This window comes from Littorina saxatilis, linkage group LG1 (assembly GCF_037325665.1).
Source record: "Littorina saxatilis isolate snail1 linkage group LG1, US_GU_Lsax_2.0, whole genome shotgun sequence".
NCBI classification, from domain to species: Eukaryota; Metazoa; Mollusca; class Gastropoda; order Littorinimorpha; family Littorinidae; genus Littorina; species Littorina saxatilis.
Window position 1 is genome coordinate 24670778 of NC_090245.1, and position 20388 is coordinate 24691165.

The 20388-nt window shown below is 44.7% G+C and overlaps 1 protein-coding gene across 1 annotated transcript in view; it reads right to left on the reverse strand.

Annotated features, from left to right (window-relative positions):
• LOC138965264 (exosome complex exonuclease RRP44-like) overlaps positions 1 to 20388 on the reverse strand; it is a 33384-nt gene that overhangs the window by 7371 nt on the left and 5625 nt on the right. Inside the window, exons 7-16 of the mRNA XM_070337388.1 lie at positions 19404 to 19559; positions 18633 to 18755; positions 18098 to 18235; positions 17504 to 17650; positions 16731 to 16847; positions 8667 to 8768; positions 3618 to 3682; positions 2117 to 2204; positions 1077 to 1204; positions 557 to 643 (exon numbers count right to left, since the gene is read on the reverse strand). Of these exons, the coding sequence (XP_070193489.1) occupies positions 557 to 643; positions 1077 to 1204; positions 2117 to 2204; positions 3618 to 3682; positions 8667 to 8768; positions 16731 to 16847; positions 17504 to 17650; positions 18098 to 18235; positions 18633 to 18755; positions 19404 to 19559 (1151 nt within the window). The remainder of the gene's footprint in view (positions 1 to 556; positions 644 to 1076; positions 1205 to 2116; positions 2205 to 3617; positions 3683 to 8666; positions 8769 to 16730; positions 16848 to 17503; positions 17651 to 18097; positions 18236 to 18632; positions 18756 to 19403; positions 19560 to 20388) is intronic.

The following is a 20388-nucleotide window of genomic DNA, read 5'->3' on the forward strand; positions in this document are numbered from 1 at the left end:
CCTAAACAGACAATTTTTTTTTTTTGGCCTAATAATACATTCAAAAATCCCTTTTTAGACCCAACCTCTCCCCCACCCAATGTAAGACTTCTCTCCATTTTAATACCCTTCCTTTTCTATCAGTGCTCGGTTCATAACATTTGTAAATGTACCTCCATTTTAAGAATCCCTCTCTTTTCAAACTTGATTTTCTCAAATTTGTGGTGGTCATTTAAAAAGGTTTTAGTGTGCAGAGCTGCCTGCTTGTTATGATTTTGTCATGGTGGTAATAAAAGTGAATGCACAGCTCAAGATTTTAAATCAAAACTGACCAAAACAGAAATGAAAAGTTTTGCTGCAAAAATTCGGAAGGCACATTACATACATTTAGTCCACACAAAGTTAACAACAAAGTTTAAATGGACGAAAATAAGCAGTAACAGTAGTGACCACAACATACACACTTCACACAGACTTCCCCCTTAAAGAAAGACTAGGCTGACACAACCTTGAGGCCTTGAAAGTTTGGATGGGTGGGTAGATGGCACACATACACACACACCACACACACACATACCTGATTTCTTTGACCTGTACATCGATTGGATCATGTGTTTCACTATCCACATAGAACCGGACCTCTGTCGATGCCAGACTGAGAGCTCTGGAAAAACATCATTTCCATTTGTTTTAAAAACACAAAGAGATCATGAAAACATGATACATCATTACATGTACTCAGAAAATGACCACAATTATGAGGAATTCGATTAGCACAAAAAAAGGGAGGAAAACAAATATTTCATATTTTAATGAAATTAATGAATCCACATGAAAACTTCAAAAGGACTCCCAATCATATCTGTATCTGAAACTTTAACAAGAGAAGATGAGGAAAGAGGAAACAGATTTTGTTGTTGTTGTTGCAATACAAAGCTCAACAGTAAAGCAAGACACAGTCTAACCTTCAGTACTTCAGTATATGTACTACCCTGCAATATTTATTAGCCAAGCATGTTTTTCCCCCCTGTTCTTTGTCCTCTTTGTCTGTTCTTTTACTGCAGGGCAAACATGATCATGGAGAAAAGATTACCCACCCATTTTCAATTCTGCGTCTTTTGAGAATCTTGGCCAGCTTGTTGAGGTTCCTCAAACTCTCTGTGAGGGTGTCGTGCTGGTTGGGATCATCGATTTTCATCTGTGCTTCTGCGTACGTCAGTGAGGCCTGCACATAACCATATAAATAGAACGATAAGGATAAAGTGGATCCCGAGCCGGGTTTGTTTTTATATCAAATCTTAGCTTGGTGACAAGAGCCTGCTTATTATTTAGTCTTCTTCTTTTTGTTCACTCATTGATTGTTCAGTGATCATGCTCCCTTTTTCACCATGCTCGAATATTTACAACCTACCCTCCGAGATCTATTCCTGTCTTCCCAATCTTTTCGGTGGCAGCTGTCTCGCACACAAAAAGTTTACAATAAACTTGTACATGTATTTCACTTTAGCTTGGTAATTACAACCTACCCTCCTTGATCTATTCCCCACTTCCCAACCTTTTTAGGTGGCAGCTGTTTCGCACACAAAAAGTTTGCAATAAACGTGTATTTTGCAACAACATAATTGTTTTAACATGTGTGTGTAAAATGTTTCGCTCCATTATGCTCTTCCCATTACACAATTTTGAGGTCAAAGCTGAAAAACACTAGACTAGGACACACTTCTTCTGTCTTAGAAGGCTACAAGTCTTAGCTGCACTTGTGAGTGTCTGATGAAGTGTATGTGTATACAGTAGAACCCCCTCTGTTGAGACACCCCCCCCCCCCCCCCCCATAAGATTCCCTCCCTTTTAAGACCTGTTTTCACAGACTTTTTGTTCATCACCTCTGTAAATGTACCCCCATTTTAAGGCACACTCCTTTTTGATACCTTTTTTTCTCAGATTTGTTGAGGTCTCAAAAGGGGGATTCCACTGGACATGGAAAGGGGAGTCAGGCGCTCACAGGTCTGCATATATCCATCTTTTTACCCACTAAACACAGTCAGGATTCAAACCCTATATCTTCCATGTGGAAAGCGGAAACACTACCACTGAGCTGCAACACCCTTACAGGTCTGCGTCAATCACTGGCACTGACCTTTGAATGGATGATGCTCTTCATGAACTTAGGTTTCCCAACAAGCTCTGCTTCATCGGTCACCTCCCATAGTACTGAGAAAGCAAACCTGCACAGAAGCAGTCAAGCACTCACAAATACATTTTTATGATTCTTCACTTTCTGATCAGCATTTGACATGATACAGTGGAACCCCCCTTTTAAGACCTTCAAAAATCGGACAAATTCAGGTCTTAAGAAAAAGGGAGTCTTAAAATGGGGGTAAAATTCAAGGTTAAGAATAGAAAGTCTAAAAAACCAGGGCCTTAAAAGGGAGGAAGTCTTAAGAGGGGGGTTCCACTGTACACCTGGAAAGTAAAGGTGCGCACAGGATGATTACTAGCTTTCAACAACAAAAATATTAAAAACATGCTTATCCTCTCACAATAGACAAACTCCTGAAATAACTTAAATAAGCCAGTTCTGTATGGGCAAACTTTCCGCAAGTGCTCCTTGTCCATGAATTTCAGACACACCCCTCGCTAGTGACTGACCTAAAATGTTACGCTGGAAAGTTTGTCTCAATAAAAGCAAGAGCATTCACTTTTCCCCCGACCCATACAAACCCGACAAAGTTATTTTCAAACATCGTCTGGTTTGAAAGAGGCTTTGGTGATAAAAACAGTTACAGCAATTTGTTTTCACCACAGTGTTGGACCAATAGCATAAACCTGACCAGTTGAGAGAAATTCAAGTTTTACGCCCTCACGGCAAAGCCATTAGGGGCATGTTCCCGGGTTTTAACCCGACTTTAGATGAGATACACAAGTGTTATTGTTATATGAAGTCTTTTTTCGCGCGCGTATCTCCAGACTCGGACTCAAGGCGCAGGGATCTATTTATGCCGTGTGAGATGGAATTTCTTTACACAATACATCACGCATTCACATCGACCAGCAGATCGCAGTCATTTTGGCACATATCCTACTTTTCACGGCCTATTATTCCAAGTCACACGGGTATTTTGGTGGACATTTTTTATCTATGCCTAATACAATTTTGCCAGGAAAGACCCTTTTGTCAATCGTGGGATCTTTAACGTGCACACCCCAATGTAGTGTACAACGAAGGGACCTCAGTTTTTCGTCTCATCCGAAAGACTAAGCACTTGAACCCACCACCTAGGTTAGGAAAGGGGGGGAGAAAATTGCTAACGCCCTGACCCAGGGTCGAACTCGCAACCTCTCGCTTCCGAGTGCAAGTGCGTTACCACTCGGCCACCCAGTCAGTGTATGCGTGTTTATGTGGTATCAGCCATCTGCACTTATGGCAGAATGACCGAGGTCTTTTACGTGCCACTGTGGTGACACGGGGGTGGGACATGGATACCGTCCCTGGGTCTGCACATAAAGTTCACCTGTGTCCGTCCTGGCCCGGATTTGAACCTGCAACCTTAGGGTCATAAGTCCAGTGCTCTTACCACCTGAGCTACCACGGGACCAGTTTTCACATCAATGTTCTTTTATTTCAAACTCTGCCATACCTGTCCACGTTACTGCGTAGTGAACAAAGATTGGAGCTGAGAAGTTCAGGGACCATGTCAATACGCTGAAAACAGAGGATAAAAAAAACAGGTAAAAGTAACACATGCTTGAAACCTTGTGTAGAAAAATATATGTCACGGTAGAGACGAAGATCTGGTAGAAACGTCGTTTCTACCGGTAGAGACGAGGATCGTCGTTTCTACCGGTAGAAACGACGATCGGAATAAAACGTTTGTGTGTGTGTGTGTGCAATGTAGGTGATTTTGTCAATTATGAACACAGTTCTATCTTAGCGGAATGAACTCATTTTTAAAGTTGTTTACAGAGCACGTGCATTTGTGGGAAATGTATTGAGAACTAGATGATTACCCGCTTCGCCGGGAAGAAGTAGAGCCGAATACCCGGCCGTCGCCGGGGACCCGGCTTTGCCGGGTGTACGCCGGCATCGCCGGCGCACGAAGGAAGGGAGATCTAAAAATAGTAACGTGCAGTGACCTTCTAAATATAAACGTACAAACGGGAATATCGATTGACGCCGGCGCACGAAGGAAGGGAGATCTAAAAATAGTAACGTGCAGTGAAAAACGAAAATCGGTTCAGCGCTGCGCGCTGAGAGCACGTGTTGAAATATCTCATCGATCAGGTTGTGTCCGGGGTCTCTGTCAATAAGCCCACCAAATTTGAAGCAGATCCATCGAGAACTTTGGCCGTGCATGGCGATCAATCACACACACACACACACACAGACACAAGTCGTATATATATATAGATGTCAGCAAATATTGTTCACCTACTACAACTGCCTTCACTGACCAGACGAAGACAGCAATCACAACTTTGTTTTCCTTCAGAGTAAACACAATTCGTGAAATATCTCTGTTACTGTGTTAGTTTGACTTCCGAAAACAGTATTCCACAGACCTTCAACATTCTTATAGCCGGCTATTTTAATTGTTGCTAAAGATTGTTGACAATGGAACAAAAAGAAGAGTTCTACACTATTATTTTTGCTATATGAGTTGACTTTTACCAGCTGTTTTAAAGACTCTTGCATTAGTTGTGCTATGTGAGGTGACTTTTACCAGCGGTTTTAATGACAAGATCAAAGTTTCTCTCGCTTTTAACTCGCAACCATCTGTTTTAAAAACTCGTGTGTATTATTTCTTCGTTTCTACCGGTAGAAACGAGGATCGTCGTTTCTACCGGTAGAAACGACGATCCTCGTCTCTACCGGTAGAAACGACGTTTCTACCAGATCTTCGTCTCTACCGTGACATATGCATGAACAATCAGAACATTGAAAATGGAAAGAATGAAAATGCAAAGTGGATGCTTTATTCCAACAAGAAGAGCAAACGCTCGATCGAGTCACTTTCGCAGTTCTGAATATTATATGAGGCATCAGATGGACAGGAAGAAATTGCTATTCACAACACAATGAGTCACGTTCACATAAAATTTGAGCCCGGTCACTTTTATAGTTTCCGAGAAAAGCCCAACGTTAAGTTGTGTGTTGCCGAACAGAAAAGGCTAGTTATCTCCCTTGTTTTTCTGATAACGTTCGTAAAAGGCTACAGATGTAAATACTTTGATGTAAAGAATAATCCTACAAAGTTTCAATCACATCCGATGAACTTTGTCAAAAATATAAAATGTCTAATTTTTCCTTTGACGCTGACCTGTGACCTTGAAAAAGGTCAAAGGTCAACGAAACCATCGTTAAAGTGTAGAGGTCATTGGAGGTCACGACTAAACAAAATATGAGCCCGATCGCTTTGATAGTTTCCGAGAAAAGTCCAACGTTAAGGTGGTGTCTACGGACGGCCGGCCGGACGGCCGGCCGGCCGGCCGGACAGACTAACACTGACCGATTACATAGAGTCACTTTTTCTCAAGTGACTCAAAAATTATAATGTGTAATTAAAAGTCCAGTGCTCTACTAACTGAGCTACCAGGCCAACAGTAACAATATAATGTATATACAGTAAAACCTGTAGAATGCGGTCACTGGACTTAACGGCCACTCGCACAATACGGACAGTCTTTATTGGCACGGATCGTTTCCTTCATTAAAATCACTGTACTTAGCGGATACCTCGGAATTACGGACGCGGACGCTTATTTTAGGTCCCTACTAAATTGTGTAAGTGCTCAATACGGACAAAGGATGTTCGTTTAACTTCCAAACATCATTGCGATTGTCTGTCTTCTCTCTCTCGCAAGCTTGATTTGAGAGGTAAAAGAAGCTTAATCTCGATTGGTTGGCTTTGAGCTGAAACTGAAACAAGCTTATTAGCGATTGGTCAGCAACCTCATAGCCAATGAAATGCATCGAAAGTATTCGACGGAAGTCGGTACATTTGTAAACAACATCGAAGATTCTCACACACCTGCACAGCTGATTCACATCTGATTCAGTCGCGTTTTGCCGAAGTTTGAATGAATCACGATGGCTTCTAGGTTGCGGAAGGAACGAAACGCTCTCACTTTAGAGCAACGAATGTCTGTGGTGAAAAAGCTGCAGAGCGGACAATCATGCCGATCGATCGCGCAAGAGCTGGGCTGTGGAAGGACGCAGATTTCAAGCTAAAGCTGTTGTGATAAGTTGTCTGAAGGACCAATTATTTTTACTTGAAATAATTTATATATTCTTGTTCTGCCTGTGTTAACAACATGTGATAAAGTGTTCTTTTTAAAAGTCCTTCTCTGTGGACTGGATCTGTTACAACTGGTAATAAAATAATGTATTTCACTGTTTTTACTTGTTATTTTTTTAATCTTAACCCCTTCACTGCCCACCCCGTACTAGGTACATGGTCATTTTCGGTTTGTCGTACGCCCATAACCGTAGCTAGTACGGGGGATTTGCCTCAGCAACATTTCAGGACATTTCTGAAAACTAAATGGGAGGTAACCACTGTCCAAGCACTTGAAGGGGTTCTAAACACAGTTCTTTCCCATTGACCGTTCGGATAAGTTAGTACCACGTGGTGAAAACTTTGTCAGAAGTTTAGAAGTAGAACCGATCTATAGGATTCACAATGGCGGCCGAAAGTCTGACCTCAACTCGTAGACCTGTTTTGAAGCGATACAGTGTTCTGGAAGCTCTACAAGAAGTGATTTATGGATTACCACACAGAAGAATACTTTGTATGGGCTGTAATGTGAGTACCTGATGTTTGACACCAGTTTTAGCAGTGTTTTGTGTGGTTTTACGTGCTGCAATGTATGTGTGTGTGTGTGTGTAAGTCCGGAAACTGTAATTTTTGACAAAAATGGTCATTATATCAATGTTTACTATAACAATCACAAACAAAGTCCAATGACCATGTCATCCTATAATAGCCAAGGGTATAAGCAAAACACATGCCAAAGATCTAAGAGATATCTCAATTAATGATCGAGCAGTGAACAGATTAGTGAACCTACCGAAGAAAGCAAAATTTTGCCCTGGCACACAGCAATACCAAAATGCTGTTATACTGTGGCAGTGAAGGGGTTAAACAAGTACATTCAATATAGCACTTTCCTTTTCGCAACCACATTTGCTTGAACCTGTAAAATAAGGACACCTGCAGAATAAGGACACTTTTCCCTGGTCCCAAGGGTGTCCTGATTTGACAGGTTATACTGTACTGAATATCAAATATCCCTTCCTTGGCTTCCAAGCCCTGTGATATCAGAGTCTGACAAAAACTTGTAATGAGACTCATAAAAAAAGAATTCTAACTGAAAAGGATCAATACATACAATAACAATAACAATAACAATAACAGCACTTTATTCCCCCCTCTGCTTCTTTACCTCTGTAAACTTGTAGGGGTAGTTATTTTTCGATAATGACCCAGCAACCAAACAAATAACGACCCAGCAACAGCCTGAATCCTCGATAGTGCAATGGGTTGAGAAGTTGTTCTGTTTCGGTACTACTTTTTGCGACTGAAAAGTTCCGAACGCTCTAACGTACGAAGTATACATCTCTGGAGCAAACAATACAAACATACCGCATTTAAATTAACAACTACAGGCCTGAACACATGAATCTCCATGTAAAATCCATGAGTTTGGTTGTTTTCTGAATCTAGATTTGCCGTGCTCAAACGTTCATCACAATCAATTTCCCGCAAGGCTCATGCTTTGTCTAGCGACAAGAGTAGTTCCCCTTCTTTTCACTCAGTTTCTTCGACAACAGACTGCAATCCGACGGTCAGTTTTCAACAATATTTCATTTAATAAACAGATCACACGCAACCAAATGCACACATCTCATCAATTTAAACAACATAAAGCGGTTTCATACACTATTTTCCCCAGAAAACTGAACTTCATACAGTTTTTAACGTTGGAACACGGGTGCAAAAGTTCGTCTGCTAGTCCCATTTGACGAAAGAGCAGTCATTATCCTAAGCGATACCAAAACATATATACAGAACACACAATATCTGCCTTTGCCGCCACAGCAGAATAACAGCATATCTGTGTACTTGATTTTAGTCCAAAATAGGAAAACTGACAAGAAGTGTTAACAGAATGGAATGATTTGCACGGAACTATACAACCGCGCATTAATCGATCGCCTGCGCAGGTTGACTGGTTGAGTGAATAGGATTCGATCAAACTTTCGCAAAAAACCTCCTCTTTTCTTTGAATAACTGAAGAAAGGAGGAATAAAGAGGTTACACACCTCGTCTCAGTGATTATCAAAAATAATGGTCTCAGTTCGCGGTCATGAAAAAGCTCGCTAAAGCTCGCATTTTTCATGATCCGCTAACTTCGACCATTATTTTTGATAATCACTGAGACTCGGCATGTAACCTCTACTTATTGTCCATTAAGATATCACATAAAAATAGAACATTTTCTTTAACACACCCTGCCTGTAACGATTATAACAACAATTGTATAGGACGACACACATAAAACATAAAACATAAAAGGGATAAAATACATACATGTATGATGTTCACACCAGCAGTTTATCCCACCAAAATCAGACTGCAACTTTACCAAGTATCAATCCAGGTAATCAAATATTTTCAAAAACTGACCATATCAGAGAGGTACACTGTGGTACCCCTGCTGGCCGCCTCATTGTCCAGGGGAGTGTTGGGCCGAATGAAGTGACTCACATCAGCAATGTGTACCCCCACCTGAAACAGCAACAGTTTATAAGAAACAAAGATTTAGCAGCATCTTCACGTTGTCGTGGAATTTTTGCGTAACTCGTTTTAAACAGTTTTTCAGGAGAAGGGCAAAACTGATTATTTTTATTATGAAATAGTGTTTATATTCGTTCCTGGTATGAATAGAAAGATAAAAAGAATGTTAAATCATGAATTGTCAATCGCATTTAAGCTCAAAAATGAACAGAAAATCTGAAAATCCAAGGGCTTAAAAGGGGAGAGGGGCCCAAGGACTGTTATGCCGGGGTGGAAGTAGAGATAAGCGCCTACTTCCCAAGAAATGCTCCATATGGCTTCGTGTCTCCAAACACCTCTGACAGTCAAATCCAGCTCCTGGCCTTCACGTGGCGGGCCCTGTCTTCGACTAACAGGAGAAGGGATGCAGGCGGGTCACTGGCGCCTTAAAACCAGCTGCTTCGGGCAGATGGGGCTCGTTAACCTTGGATGGTCGCTCATCTAGGAGAAGGACAACTCCGATCTCAAAACCCGCACTGCCTTGTGTGCGCCTTGGGAAAGGCAAAGGCTACGAGAAGGAAAACTTCGACGTCAAACCCGGGTCGAGTGGACTCGACAGCCCAGCAAGGCAGCTACTCTTGGGGAGGAGGCAACCCTGAGTAAGAACCTCAACCACCGAAGACGGAAGACAGCAGCCAATTGGCGTGGGGAGAAAATCGGCTGTCTACGCTTCCACGATAATATGCATCGAACGCAGAAGAAGAAGAAGAAAAGGGGAGAGTCTTAAATCGAAAATTTTTATCTAAATTTTGATTTGATTAATATACTTACCCGAATCACATGATTTGCATTGACCCACTTCGATGCTTAGGTTATGATAAAAGCTACCCCGTCTAGGTATAAGGGGAGCAACCCCAACTAAACAAGAAGGGCAAAGCCCATACGACTCACATGCTTTACACATTTTTCCTACCAAAATACATGTGACCTTGACCCAAGGTCAAGGTCATCCAAGGTCATGCAACACAAAGCTGTTAATTCAAGACATAGGAAGTACAATGGTGCTTATTGGCTCTTTCTACCATGAGATATGGTCACTTTTAGTGGTTCACTACCTTATTTTGGTCACATTTCATAAGGGTCAAAGTGACCTTGACCTTGATCATATGTGACCAAATGTGTCTCATGATGAAAGGATAACATGTGCCCCACATAATTTTTAAGTTTGAAACAGTTATCTTCCATAGTTCAGGGTCAAGGTCACTTCAAAATATGTATACAATCCAACTTTGAAGAGCTCCTGTGACCTTGACCTTGAAGCAAGGTAAACCAAACTGGTATCAAAAGATGGGGCTTACTTTGCCCTATATATCATATATAGGTGAGGTATTGAATCTCAAAAACTTCAGAGAAAATGTGAAAAATGTGAAAAATAGCTGTTTTTTAGGCAACATTTATGGCCCCTACGACCTTGACCTTGAAGCAAGGTCAAGATGCTATGTATGTTTTCTGGGGCCTTGTCATCATACACCATCTTGCCAAATTTGGTACTGATAGACTGAATAGTGTCCAAGAAATATCCAACGTTAAAGTTTTCCGGACGGACGGACGGACGTCCGGACGGACGGACGGACGTCCGGACGGACGGACGGACGGACGGACGGACGACTCGGGTGAGTACATAGACTCACTTTTGCTTCGCATGTGAGTCAAAAAGTGACTGCACCAGCATGACTGGCACCCTGGGTTACGTCCCATGTAGCACACTACGTCATCAATGGTGCTGGTCACGTGATACCCCTTCAATCGACTAATAGAACATGAAAAAATCGAGCGGGGCAGGAGGGAGGGAATTACTCATGTGATTCGGGTAAGTATATTAATCAAATCAAAATTTAGATAAAAATTTTCGATTATAATTACATATTCTTACGCCGAATCACATGATTTGCAGATAACTCCAACCAGGCGGTGGGTAAGATCAAAAAAGTTCAAACTCACCATCAATTTCTGGAAATGCACTGGCCCGCTGCCACCAAGGCAGGCAGGGACCTTGATCCATCGTTACAGAGCGAAGCAATGTCTCTCAGATAAAAGCTGATGAATACATCGTCTGATCGCCAATAAGCTGTATTCAAAACTTCGCTCATTCTGTGGGACCGCAAGACGGCCAAGGAAGAGGCCCAAGGCAGCAATGTCTCCCTATTAAACTGATAAAGACAAAAGCCGAGCACCAGTAAGCTGTGTGCAGGACATCATCCAACCTCCCAGACCGTAAAACGGCCGAGGAGGAGGCCCAGGCCCTGGAAAAAGAGCTCGGGCTGAACCTAGGGGAAAGATAGCCGATAGCTACGCCAAGGCGGAGGGGAAGAGAATCCCTCGCCAAAAAACTGGCCCACTGCCAAACATCAGGGAAAGAGCCGGTGAGAAAGAAAACATCTAGCTCACTCTAAAACCCTTGCCAGGAACTGGCCCACTGCCAAAAGACAGAACGAGGACCGAGAACCAACCTAAATGACAGTCGCAATGCCGCTCAGGCAAAAAATGCGAAAGACAGCATCAGAGAGCCCGTAAGCTGTGCTCAGCACTTCTTCCCATCTCCTGAACCATAAAAAACAGCCCAGAAAGGGGCTCAAGTCTTGAATAACCCGAGCCGAGTAGAGGGACAGACAAGCTGCCCCCCCCCCCCCCCCCCCTTACTATTGGAAGGAAATGCCAAAAACCCTGGAAACGACTAAGCGTAAGGTTGACCGATCATAAATGAAAAGCACCAACCTTCCCCAGGACCGTAAGACAATCATGCCAAAGAAAAAACCTTGGCATGGAGAGAGGCCCGAAAGGCCGGAGAGATAACGGTCAGCTCCAGAGAGGAGTGACCTGTTTCCTAGAAAGAGAGAGAGACGTCTGAGTACAAAAAACCAGAGTCAAACTCAAAGAAACAACTCAGAAGAGACGGTCACCAGAAGTCCACTACCAGTCCATGCAGAAGCACAGAGGGAGGTAAACAGAGGAAGAAGCGGCCTACGAAAAGTGTAAGCCGCCAGCAGAGCGGAGAACGCGGTGGCCAAAGCCTGATGTGACCGGAGACTCTAACCGAAATGACTAAAGTCAGAGTGATCACAAAGCAGTCTGCTTGTAGGTAAATGAAAGAAAATCAAAAACCCAAAACAGAAACGAGACTGGAAAGGAAAAACAGAAAACTGTGAAGCTAACCAGCCTTAAGACTCCCTGAACGAGAGTTCTCAAGAAGAAGGGCCCGAAGTAAATTCCGCGGCCGACCGAGCCCAGAAAATTCCTGAGTCTGGCTGAAAAACCAAACACGTCTGATACCTCAGAACCGAGAATCAGACACGGAACACAACAGGCAAGAGTCCGTAATAGATGCAAGTGGTAGAAGGGTGACCTTAACAGGCAACCCACCCCACCGGAAGTCGACCCGACTCGCCTCATGGCAGGATGAGGGAGAAGAGGAAGACACAAATTCTAGAGACACGGAGACCGTAGTCGCCCATGCCAGGCAGGAGACTATTACACGAGCTAAGGCTGAGAGCCGGAACGCCCGTAGACCTGCCATCACTACATTGGGTGTGCACGTTAAAGATCCCACGATTGACAAAAGGGTCTTTCCTGGCAAAATTGCTTAGGCACAGTTAATAATTGTCTACCTATACCCGTGTGACTTGGAATAATAGGCCGTGAAAGGTAAATATGCGCCGAAATGGCTGCAATCTACTGGCCGTATAAAATTTCATCTCACACGGCATCACTGCAGAGCGCCTAGAACTGTACCCACGGAATATGCGCGATATAAGACTCATTGATTGATTGATTGAAAGATGCTGGGCTGAAAGCCCGCACCAAGAAACCAGGAAATTAACTAGACCTCCACCGAAAGGGGAGGGTTAGCCAATAAAGCTGAGAAAAGTGATAGGCCACAAGAATGACCCCTCACCATGCATTGCTAAAACCAATGCAAACTCAGTAAAATCTGAATGTAACTTCCGAGGCCAACTCAAGTAAACCTTAAGTTTGGACGAAACACCAGAACAAGTCCGATCGCTAGAGAAAGACAGAGTCTAAATCGGCGAAAGACCCACAAGGACCGAGTCCAAAAGAGCAAACAACAACCACCACCACCAACGGAAGAAATGGCTGTTGTACCAGCCGAGGCTAAAAAACCCGGATGCCCTAATGCCGGATAAACCTGAGCTGAGGACTTAGCCTGAAAAAGCTGAGTCTGCTTAGGTAGAGCCCGTTTTGCTGCTTCAAAGCTTGAAGAGCAAAAGAAGAGACCTGAAGGTCCCTACAAATCTTTATCTCCTTGGAGGCCAGGAGGCCAGGGAGGCCTTGGAAGCCAGGAGACCTTAGAGGCCAGGAGGCCTTAGAGGCCCGGAGGCCATGGATGCCTTGGAGACCAGGAGGCCTAAGGGGCCAGGAGGCCTTGGAAGCCAGGAGACCTTAGAGGCCAGGAGGCCTAAGAGGCCAGGAGGCCTAAGAGGCCAGGAGGCCTTGGAGGCCATGGAGACATGGAGGCCTTAGAGGCCAGGAGGCCTTGGAAGCCAGGAGACCTTAGAGGCCAGGAGGCCTAGGAGGCCAGGAGGCCTTGGAGGCCAGGAGGCCTTAGAGGCCAGGAGGCCTTGGGGGCCAGGAGGCCTAAGAGACCAGGAGGCTTCAGAGACCAGGAGGACTTGAAGGCCAGGAGGCCTTAGAGGCCAGGAGGCCGAAGAGAGACCCATCCACCAAGGGTGAAGAACTAAGGGTGTCTCATTGATTCCTCACAAACTAGGAATGGGCGAGGAACAATTAGTCCCGTCTGTACATGACCGTATGGGCATTGTGCAGAGAGGAAGGCCTTCTCCGTTCTAAATTCGCCCTAGCAAAGGTGGAGAAAGCATCCCCTGCGTCCTGCTCTTAACTGAGTGTAAAGGGCGCAAAGAACTCCGTAAAGGAGTGTCTCCGAGATGGAAGCAAGTTCCAAAAGCTGTCTGCCCACTTCCTCAGAGGGGAAGAGAGTCTGCTCAGAGAGCAGGGGACTCGAAACGTTCCCCAAAGAAGAAGTTCCGGCGTGACCGGCAAAGGTGCACGCAGAGGGGCAAAAGACGACAGCAAATTCCGGGACATCTTGGGCAAAGGCAACCTCCTCTGAGCCGCTAATGTCCCGAAGCTGGGAAGGCCGGAGCCTGAAGCCCCTTTCCTGCAGGTCAACGGCCAAACTTCACCCCTGACTAAGAGGAGGATGAGAGGCGTCGAAGACCAAAGGCACAGGAAGTGAGGAGAACGGCAGAACCCACTACCGAAGTGTGTGGTAGCTGCTAATCCGCCTGAGGCAGGGAGCCTGCAAGCCCAAAGGGCACTGCTGACGAAAAAACCAGACTCAAACCAGATGGGACCATAGCAGGTCCACTATCCAGTGAGCCCCCACTTCCGGCCGGAGCCAGAAGCGCAGAGGTCGCGCACGATCGCCGACATAAGGCAAGGTTCAAACCGAACGTGACCATAGTCTGTGCACTAACCAGTGAACCTACGCTTCCAGCCGGAACCAGACGCAAAGCTGTCGCGGACGACAGCTGAAGTAGGGCAAGCTCGAACCAGAAGTGACAGCAGCCTGTGCACTAACCGGTGAGCTCACACTTCCGTCCGCAGCCAGAAGCGCAGAGGTCGCGTACGACCACCGCCGTAAGGCAAGGTTCGAACTGAACGTGCCAGTAGCCTGTGCACTAACCAGTGAACCGATACTTCCAGCCGGAACTGGAAGCACAGCCGTCGCGTACGACTGCTGCCGTAGGGCAAGGCTCGAAACCGGACGTGACAGCAGTCTGTACACTAACCAGTGAACCTACGCTTCCGGCCGTAACCGGAAGCGGCGCTGTCGCGGACGACTGCTGAAGTAGGTAAAGGCTCGAACCAGAAGTGACAGCAACCTGAGCACTAACCAGTGAACCTACACTTCCGGCCGGAACCGGAAGCCCAGCTGACGCTGACGACTGCTGACGTAGGGTAAGGCCCGAACCGGACGTGACAGCAGCCTGTGCACTACCGGTGAACCTACACTTCCGGCCGGAACCGGAAGCGCAGCTGCCGCGGACGACTGCTGACGTAAGGCAAGGCTCAAACCGGACGTGAACGTAGTCCGAACACTAGCCAGTGAGCCTTTTACTTCCGGCCTGAGCCGGAAGCAGCTGTCGCGGACGACTGCTGATGTAAGATGTGGGACGCACCGGACGTGACAGCAGGCTGCGCACGAGCGGAAGAACCACTGCTTCCGGCCGGAGCCGGAAGCCCAGCTGTCGCGTACAACTGCTGGTGTAAGGCGGGGTTCGGTCCGGACGTGAACGCAAGTCGCTCACTAGACGGTGAACCCCTACTTCCTGCCAAAGCAGGAAGCCCAGCTGTCGGAACCGACTGCTGGAGTACGGAGAGGTTCTGACCCGACGTGAACGCAAGTCGCTCACTAGCAGGAGAACATCCGATTCCGGAAACCGGAAGTGCAGCTGCCGTAAACGGCTGCTGCAGACACCAACCTTGAAGTGGCCGGATCCCCGGAGGGACATGCACTGTTGCGCTACCGCAAGCGGAAGGCAACAAATGCCGGCCAGGAAGAGGAGAAGAAGATCCCCAAGGGACCGTCCAGAAACATCGCGGTGGACAGCAGCCTGGTCCGGAGAAGACCCAGAGTCTGAAGGAGAGAACGTCGCCTAACCCCCAGGCGGGGGGCAGAGCTGGCGACGAAGTCCGCCGCGGCAAACCTCGCGAACGAGGGAATCTATTTCTGGAAATAAGCAAAAGATAAGTGCAGACCCCAGAGCCCTAGACTCTGGAGCCGAAACAGACGTAAAACGACAGCCTAAGAGGCCAAAACGGACGGCAGAGAGCCAGACGGCCAATCGTCCGTAACATAAAAAACGGCACAGAACAACGTAAAAAATTGCCTAAAATTGTGCCAACATGAACAACAACGGAGTTCTTCAAAATAAGAGGCTGCTGAGGGATAGAGCTTAGCAGGGCCCAAGCCCTAACCCTCGGCCTTAGCTCCCTCTAATTCTCATTAACGGCCATGTAAGCACCAAGAGAAAAATAATCAAACAACTGAAACTAGCAAAGTCCGAAAGGACGCCAACCTTTCAGAAGCCAGCAAAGAGGGCAGCTAAAACCAGTTTAGGAGCTACCAAAGGCAGCTAAACAACTAGCTATACGAAGAGTTAAGCGTCCGAGTACGGACGAAAAATCAACATAACAACAACATGCTAGCTAAAAATGGCGACCAAGGAGGAAGCCACAAGTCTGAAAATAATAAAGTCCGTACAGACACAAACATTTCAGAAGCAAGCAAGCAAATAGATAAGCACGTACGTAAAAGCTACCGACGGCAGCTACAAAGCAAGCTACGACAGCGTTAATAGACCGAACCCGGCTAAAACAACAGAAGCCAGACAACGTGCTAATGCAAATGGCGACCGTGAGGAAGCCAAACAACTGCTGAAAACTTCAGAGTCCAACGGACATGCGAAATTCACAGCAGAAACAATAAAACATTCAAGAAAAAATGAACGATCTCACCAGCTGCAAGCCAGCAAGAAGTAGACGGGGGCCAAGGCCGGTGGGTGCCGTAGACACAAAACCAGCCAGAGCAAAAGCAAACACAACCGTCACCCTTGAGTGATAGTAGTCGATTGAAGGGGTATCACGTGACCAGCACCATTGATGACGTAGTGTGCTACATGGGACGTAACCCAGGGTGCCAGTCATGCTGGTGCAGTCACTTTTTTAGTTGGGGTTGCTCCCCTTATACCTAGACGGGGTAGCTTTTATCATAACCTAAGCATCGAAGTGGGTCAATGCAAATCATGTGATTCGGCGTAAGAATATGTAATTATAATTGGGGGTTCCACTGTACGCATGAATTGTGCTGTGCGTCAATGTGAATCCCTGTCATACACACTAAGAAATACACAAGTTCACAGCTAGCAATCTCACCTCCAAGTTACCATTCTCAAGACGCCTGCAGTGCAAGGCGTCGTCAATGTCTGTGCACCCTGGGGGGTCCACACTGCAGATGTCTATGTGACGTAGATTGGTTCGCTTTTGTTCATCCTGGAAATCACACGGTGCAACATTTTGGTTGTAATGGTCACACCTTTCCAGTTAGGCGCCATTCCTTCAATGATGTTTTTGTTACCCAAATCACTTAAAAATAGGCTAGCATGGGTAATGACAGTCACTGTCACTTTATCTGACCTCAAATATGTGATTATGTTATCATTCCATATTCACTGCAGTTCTGTGTGTGTTGTTCACAGGACAAGCATTACATTAGATAATAATAGTTTTCTGAGTCCATTTTCTCAGTTAATGACATCAGTGAGTGAATAGCTGCCTTTGGGTAGTAAAAATTGCATGAAAAACAAAATGGATAACACCCGAAAGGTCAATAATTAGAGACAGACTCTTTAACCTAAAACAATTTTTTTGGCTGAATCAGTAACATTGCTTAGCTGCACTTTTTTGTTTCGCAATTCGCTGCAAGTTTGTTGAGTCAAAAGTTAGCATTCTTTTGATATTTGAGAAAGCAATAGACAGTAATGTGAAGTCCTGCGCTACCACACAGAAACTCCTCAGAAGTAACTAGCTTCTCTTCTGAAAGAAAACATTAGACTAAATGTATGTTTCCTTGAAAAGTCCTATCAAACTTACAACGGGAACAGGTTTTTATGGCTGAAAGTCAAGGGCTACACATCATAAATATTCACCTCTTCCGTGATGGTCCACGGCATCTCCGGCAGACAGTTGAGAACGGCCTGTGAAAAGTTGCTGTGGGGAACGTCATGCTCCAGCAGCAACACTTCATTCTCTGTGTCTTTCTCTCCCACGTTTCCCAGCTCTCGCACAAAGTGGCCCTGTCGTGACAATTGCAATGTAAAATTACATGTAATTCTCTATTTATTCACCTTTAAATGTTTTATTTATTCAATTAATAATTGTTTATTTTGAGTGAAAGATGTCCTTTTCAAGGAAACAGCAAAAAAATAGAGCACTAACTCCCCCCCCCAAAAAAAAAACCCCAAAAAAAAAAAACCCAGTGAAATTACAGCCAGTGTTTTGACACTTGAAAGATATACCCAGCAACATACAGGCACTTGTACTTAACAAGTTAAACACTCCATTTCTCATATTTTGTTGTTGATACTAAGCACCAGTATTAATACACGAGACAATTCACACTAAAACAAATATCATTGTCATTTCTGTTTCTTTTGCATCTGTCCTATTTAGCCCATAGCTCAAGAAATTTTGAAATTTTGTACAGGGTGTTTTTTGGGTATCATTTTGTGTTAATTGTTCACCAGAGGGTATCTGGAAGTCCTTGGCCAGGAGTCAATGGCAACGATGATCCGTTTTCCTGTCAAGTTCTCTGCCTGTCGTGTCTCAATGCGAATCTTTGGGATCTTCTTCTCTGCCGCTATGAACAAGTGTCTGGTCGCCTGGAAAGAGAATTCAACAAATTTACTTCAAAACTGTCAAAGCTTACCTAAGCAAAGTATTGGAAACCGTAAGACATTTAAGCATGTTCAAAAGCTGATAATCTAAATACATGTAGTTCCAAACGCCTGTTCACAACGTTGAAGTCCATCTTCAAGTAAAGTGCGATGAAACAGCAGGTGTCTCATACCTCCTGACTGGAACACAGAACAGTACAAAAACTCTTCTTTCTTTCTCATCAGTCTCTCTCAGACTAGAACAAGCTTACTGAAACCCAGGTCCAGGCAGAAACTCCTGAAGAATTTTGGCTGGAAACCAGTGGCTTGTGTCTCTTAAAAGACTGTCAACGCAAAGACCAAGATCACTTCTTATTACAAAAAAGTAGAGTGTTGCAGTGACCTCTTTCAGTAGAGATGGTTGCAAGATGCCACAGTACTGTCTCCACTTGCGTTTGATGATTCCAATCACTCGACCTGTAGGCTGTCGCAACTCTTCTGGCACGGGGTTCTTCACCTCTTTCTCCTGCAAAGTTCCACATCAATTCAAATACATTCACACCACAAAAGTATAGCATTATGAACAACCATAACACACACACAAACACAAATGAACAAACTGTCAGACTATGCAGATGCACTCGGCATGGAGGGTTAGCACTGACTACAGAGATGCAGGGAGCGAGGGGAAAGACAAAAATTGTACGATAGTGGAACACACCCCCCCCCCCCCCTTCAAGACCCCCCAATTTAAGACTCCTTCCCTTTTCAGGTCAATCTTTTCTCAGACTTTCTGTTCATTGCCTTTGTACATTTAACCCCATTTTAAGACTCCCTCCTTTTTAAGACCTGATTTTCTCAGTTTTTCTAAGGTTTTAAAACGGGGGTTCCACTGCAGTCATTTTTAAAACGGGTCTTTATCTTTACAAGGATGAATACTGGCTTGCACAAAAACCAATCATTCTGTCAGAAAAATCAATCAAACAAAAACTTTGAGATTATGATAATGCTACAGCTGTAAAATTAAAATATGTCAAACAAATAAAATTTGAACTGTATGGTTGCCATTATCTTTTTGTGCATTTTTAGATTTCTTCCAATATAATACTGAAAACCATCATAAAAGCCACAAAACCAAAGGGAGACGAGCCAACCAACGGAAGAAAATCCTCACGTTTTCATCGAGGTCATCCTCCTCCTTCTGCCGCTCCTCCCGATCAACCAGCACCAGGGAAGAGGGACAGCTCCACTCACTCTCCGGCAACATCTCTATGGCAACGATGTCACCGTCCACTGCACGGTTCAGGTTGATCATTCCTTGGATGAACACCTGGAAAGCCACGCACAGAAACAGATGGAAAGCCACGCACAGAAACAGATGGAAAAAAACCTTAAGTCAGCTTGTGTCTATTGAACGAGCTTTGGGACAATTTGTCAGATAAGCGTATTTTCTGTATTATAAGTGTTTGTCTGTCTGTCCACTTACAAGACCGCTGGGTTGAAGATCAGTGACCGTAACGTTTTGTTTTGTCATAAATATAATGTTCCACCAACATACCTTTCTTGTTTTTTGATTAGGACAACTTTTAAACTTGCAAACAGCTTTTTTCATAAAGCTGCATGATTTGCCCCGCTCCAAACTAAAATACCATCTAGAAGAATCCCAATTTCTGTCCCCATTGCTCTGTTTCTTTGTGTTTGAGGCAAAGAGATGTTCAACATAAATCAGAAGCAGCCCTTGTCTACTGCTGCTTTTAAGTTTCTTTCCAGAAGATTCATTAAAAAATACAAAAGGCTGGTGAAAAAGCGATTGCATTCGCCGTTCACATCAACCAACTAAGAGCTTACTCTCAATTTTCAACCAACAATGTCGTTCTAAACAACTGGTACAGCAATATCTTCTTCTTCTTCGTTCATGGGACTTCCACGTTCACTCATGTTTTTAGCACGAGTGGAATTTTACGTGTATGACTGTTTTTACCCCGCTATTCAGGCAGCTTACGCCGAATTAGTCGGGGGAGGCATGCTGGGTATTTTTGTGTTTCTATAACCCACCGGACTCTGACATGGATTACAGGATCTTTTCCGTGCGCACTTGGTCTTGTGCTTGCGTGTACACACGAAGGGGGTTAAGTTACTAGCAGGTCTGCACATAAGTT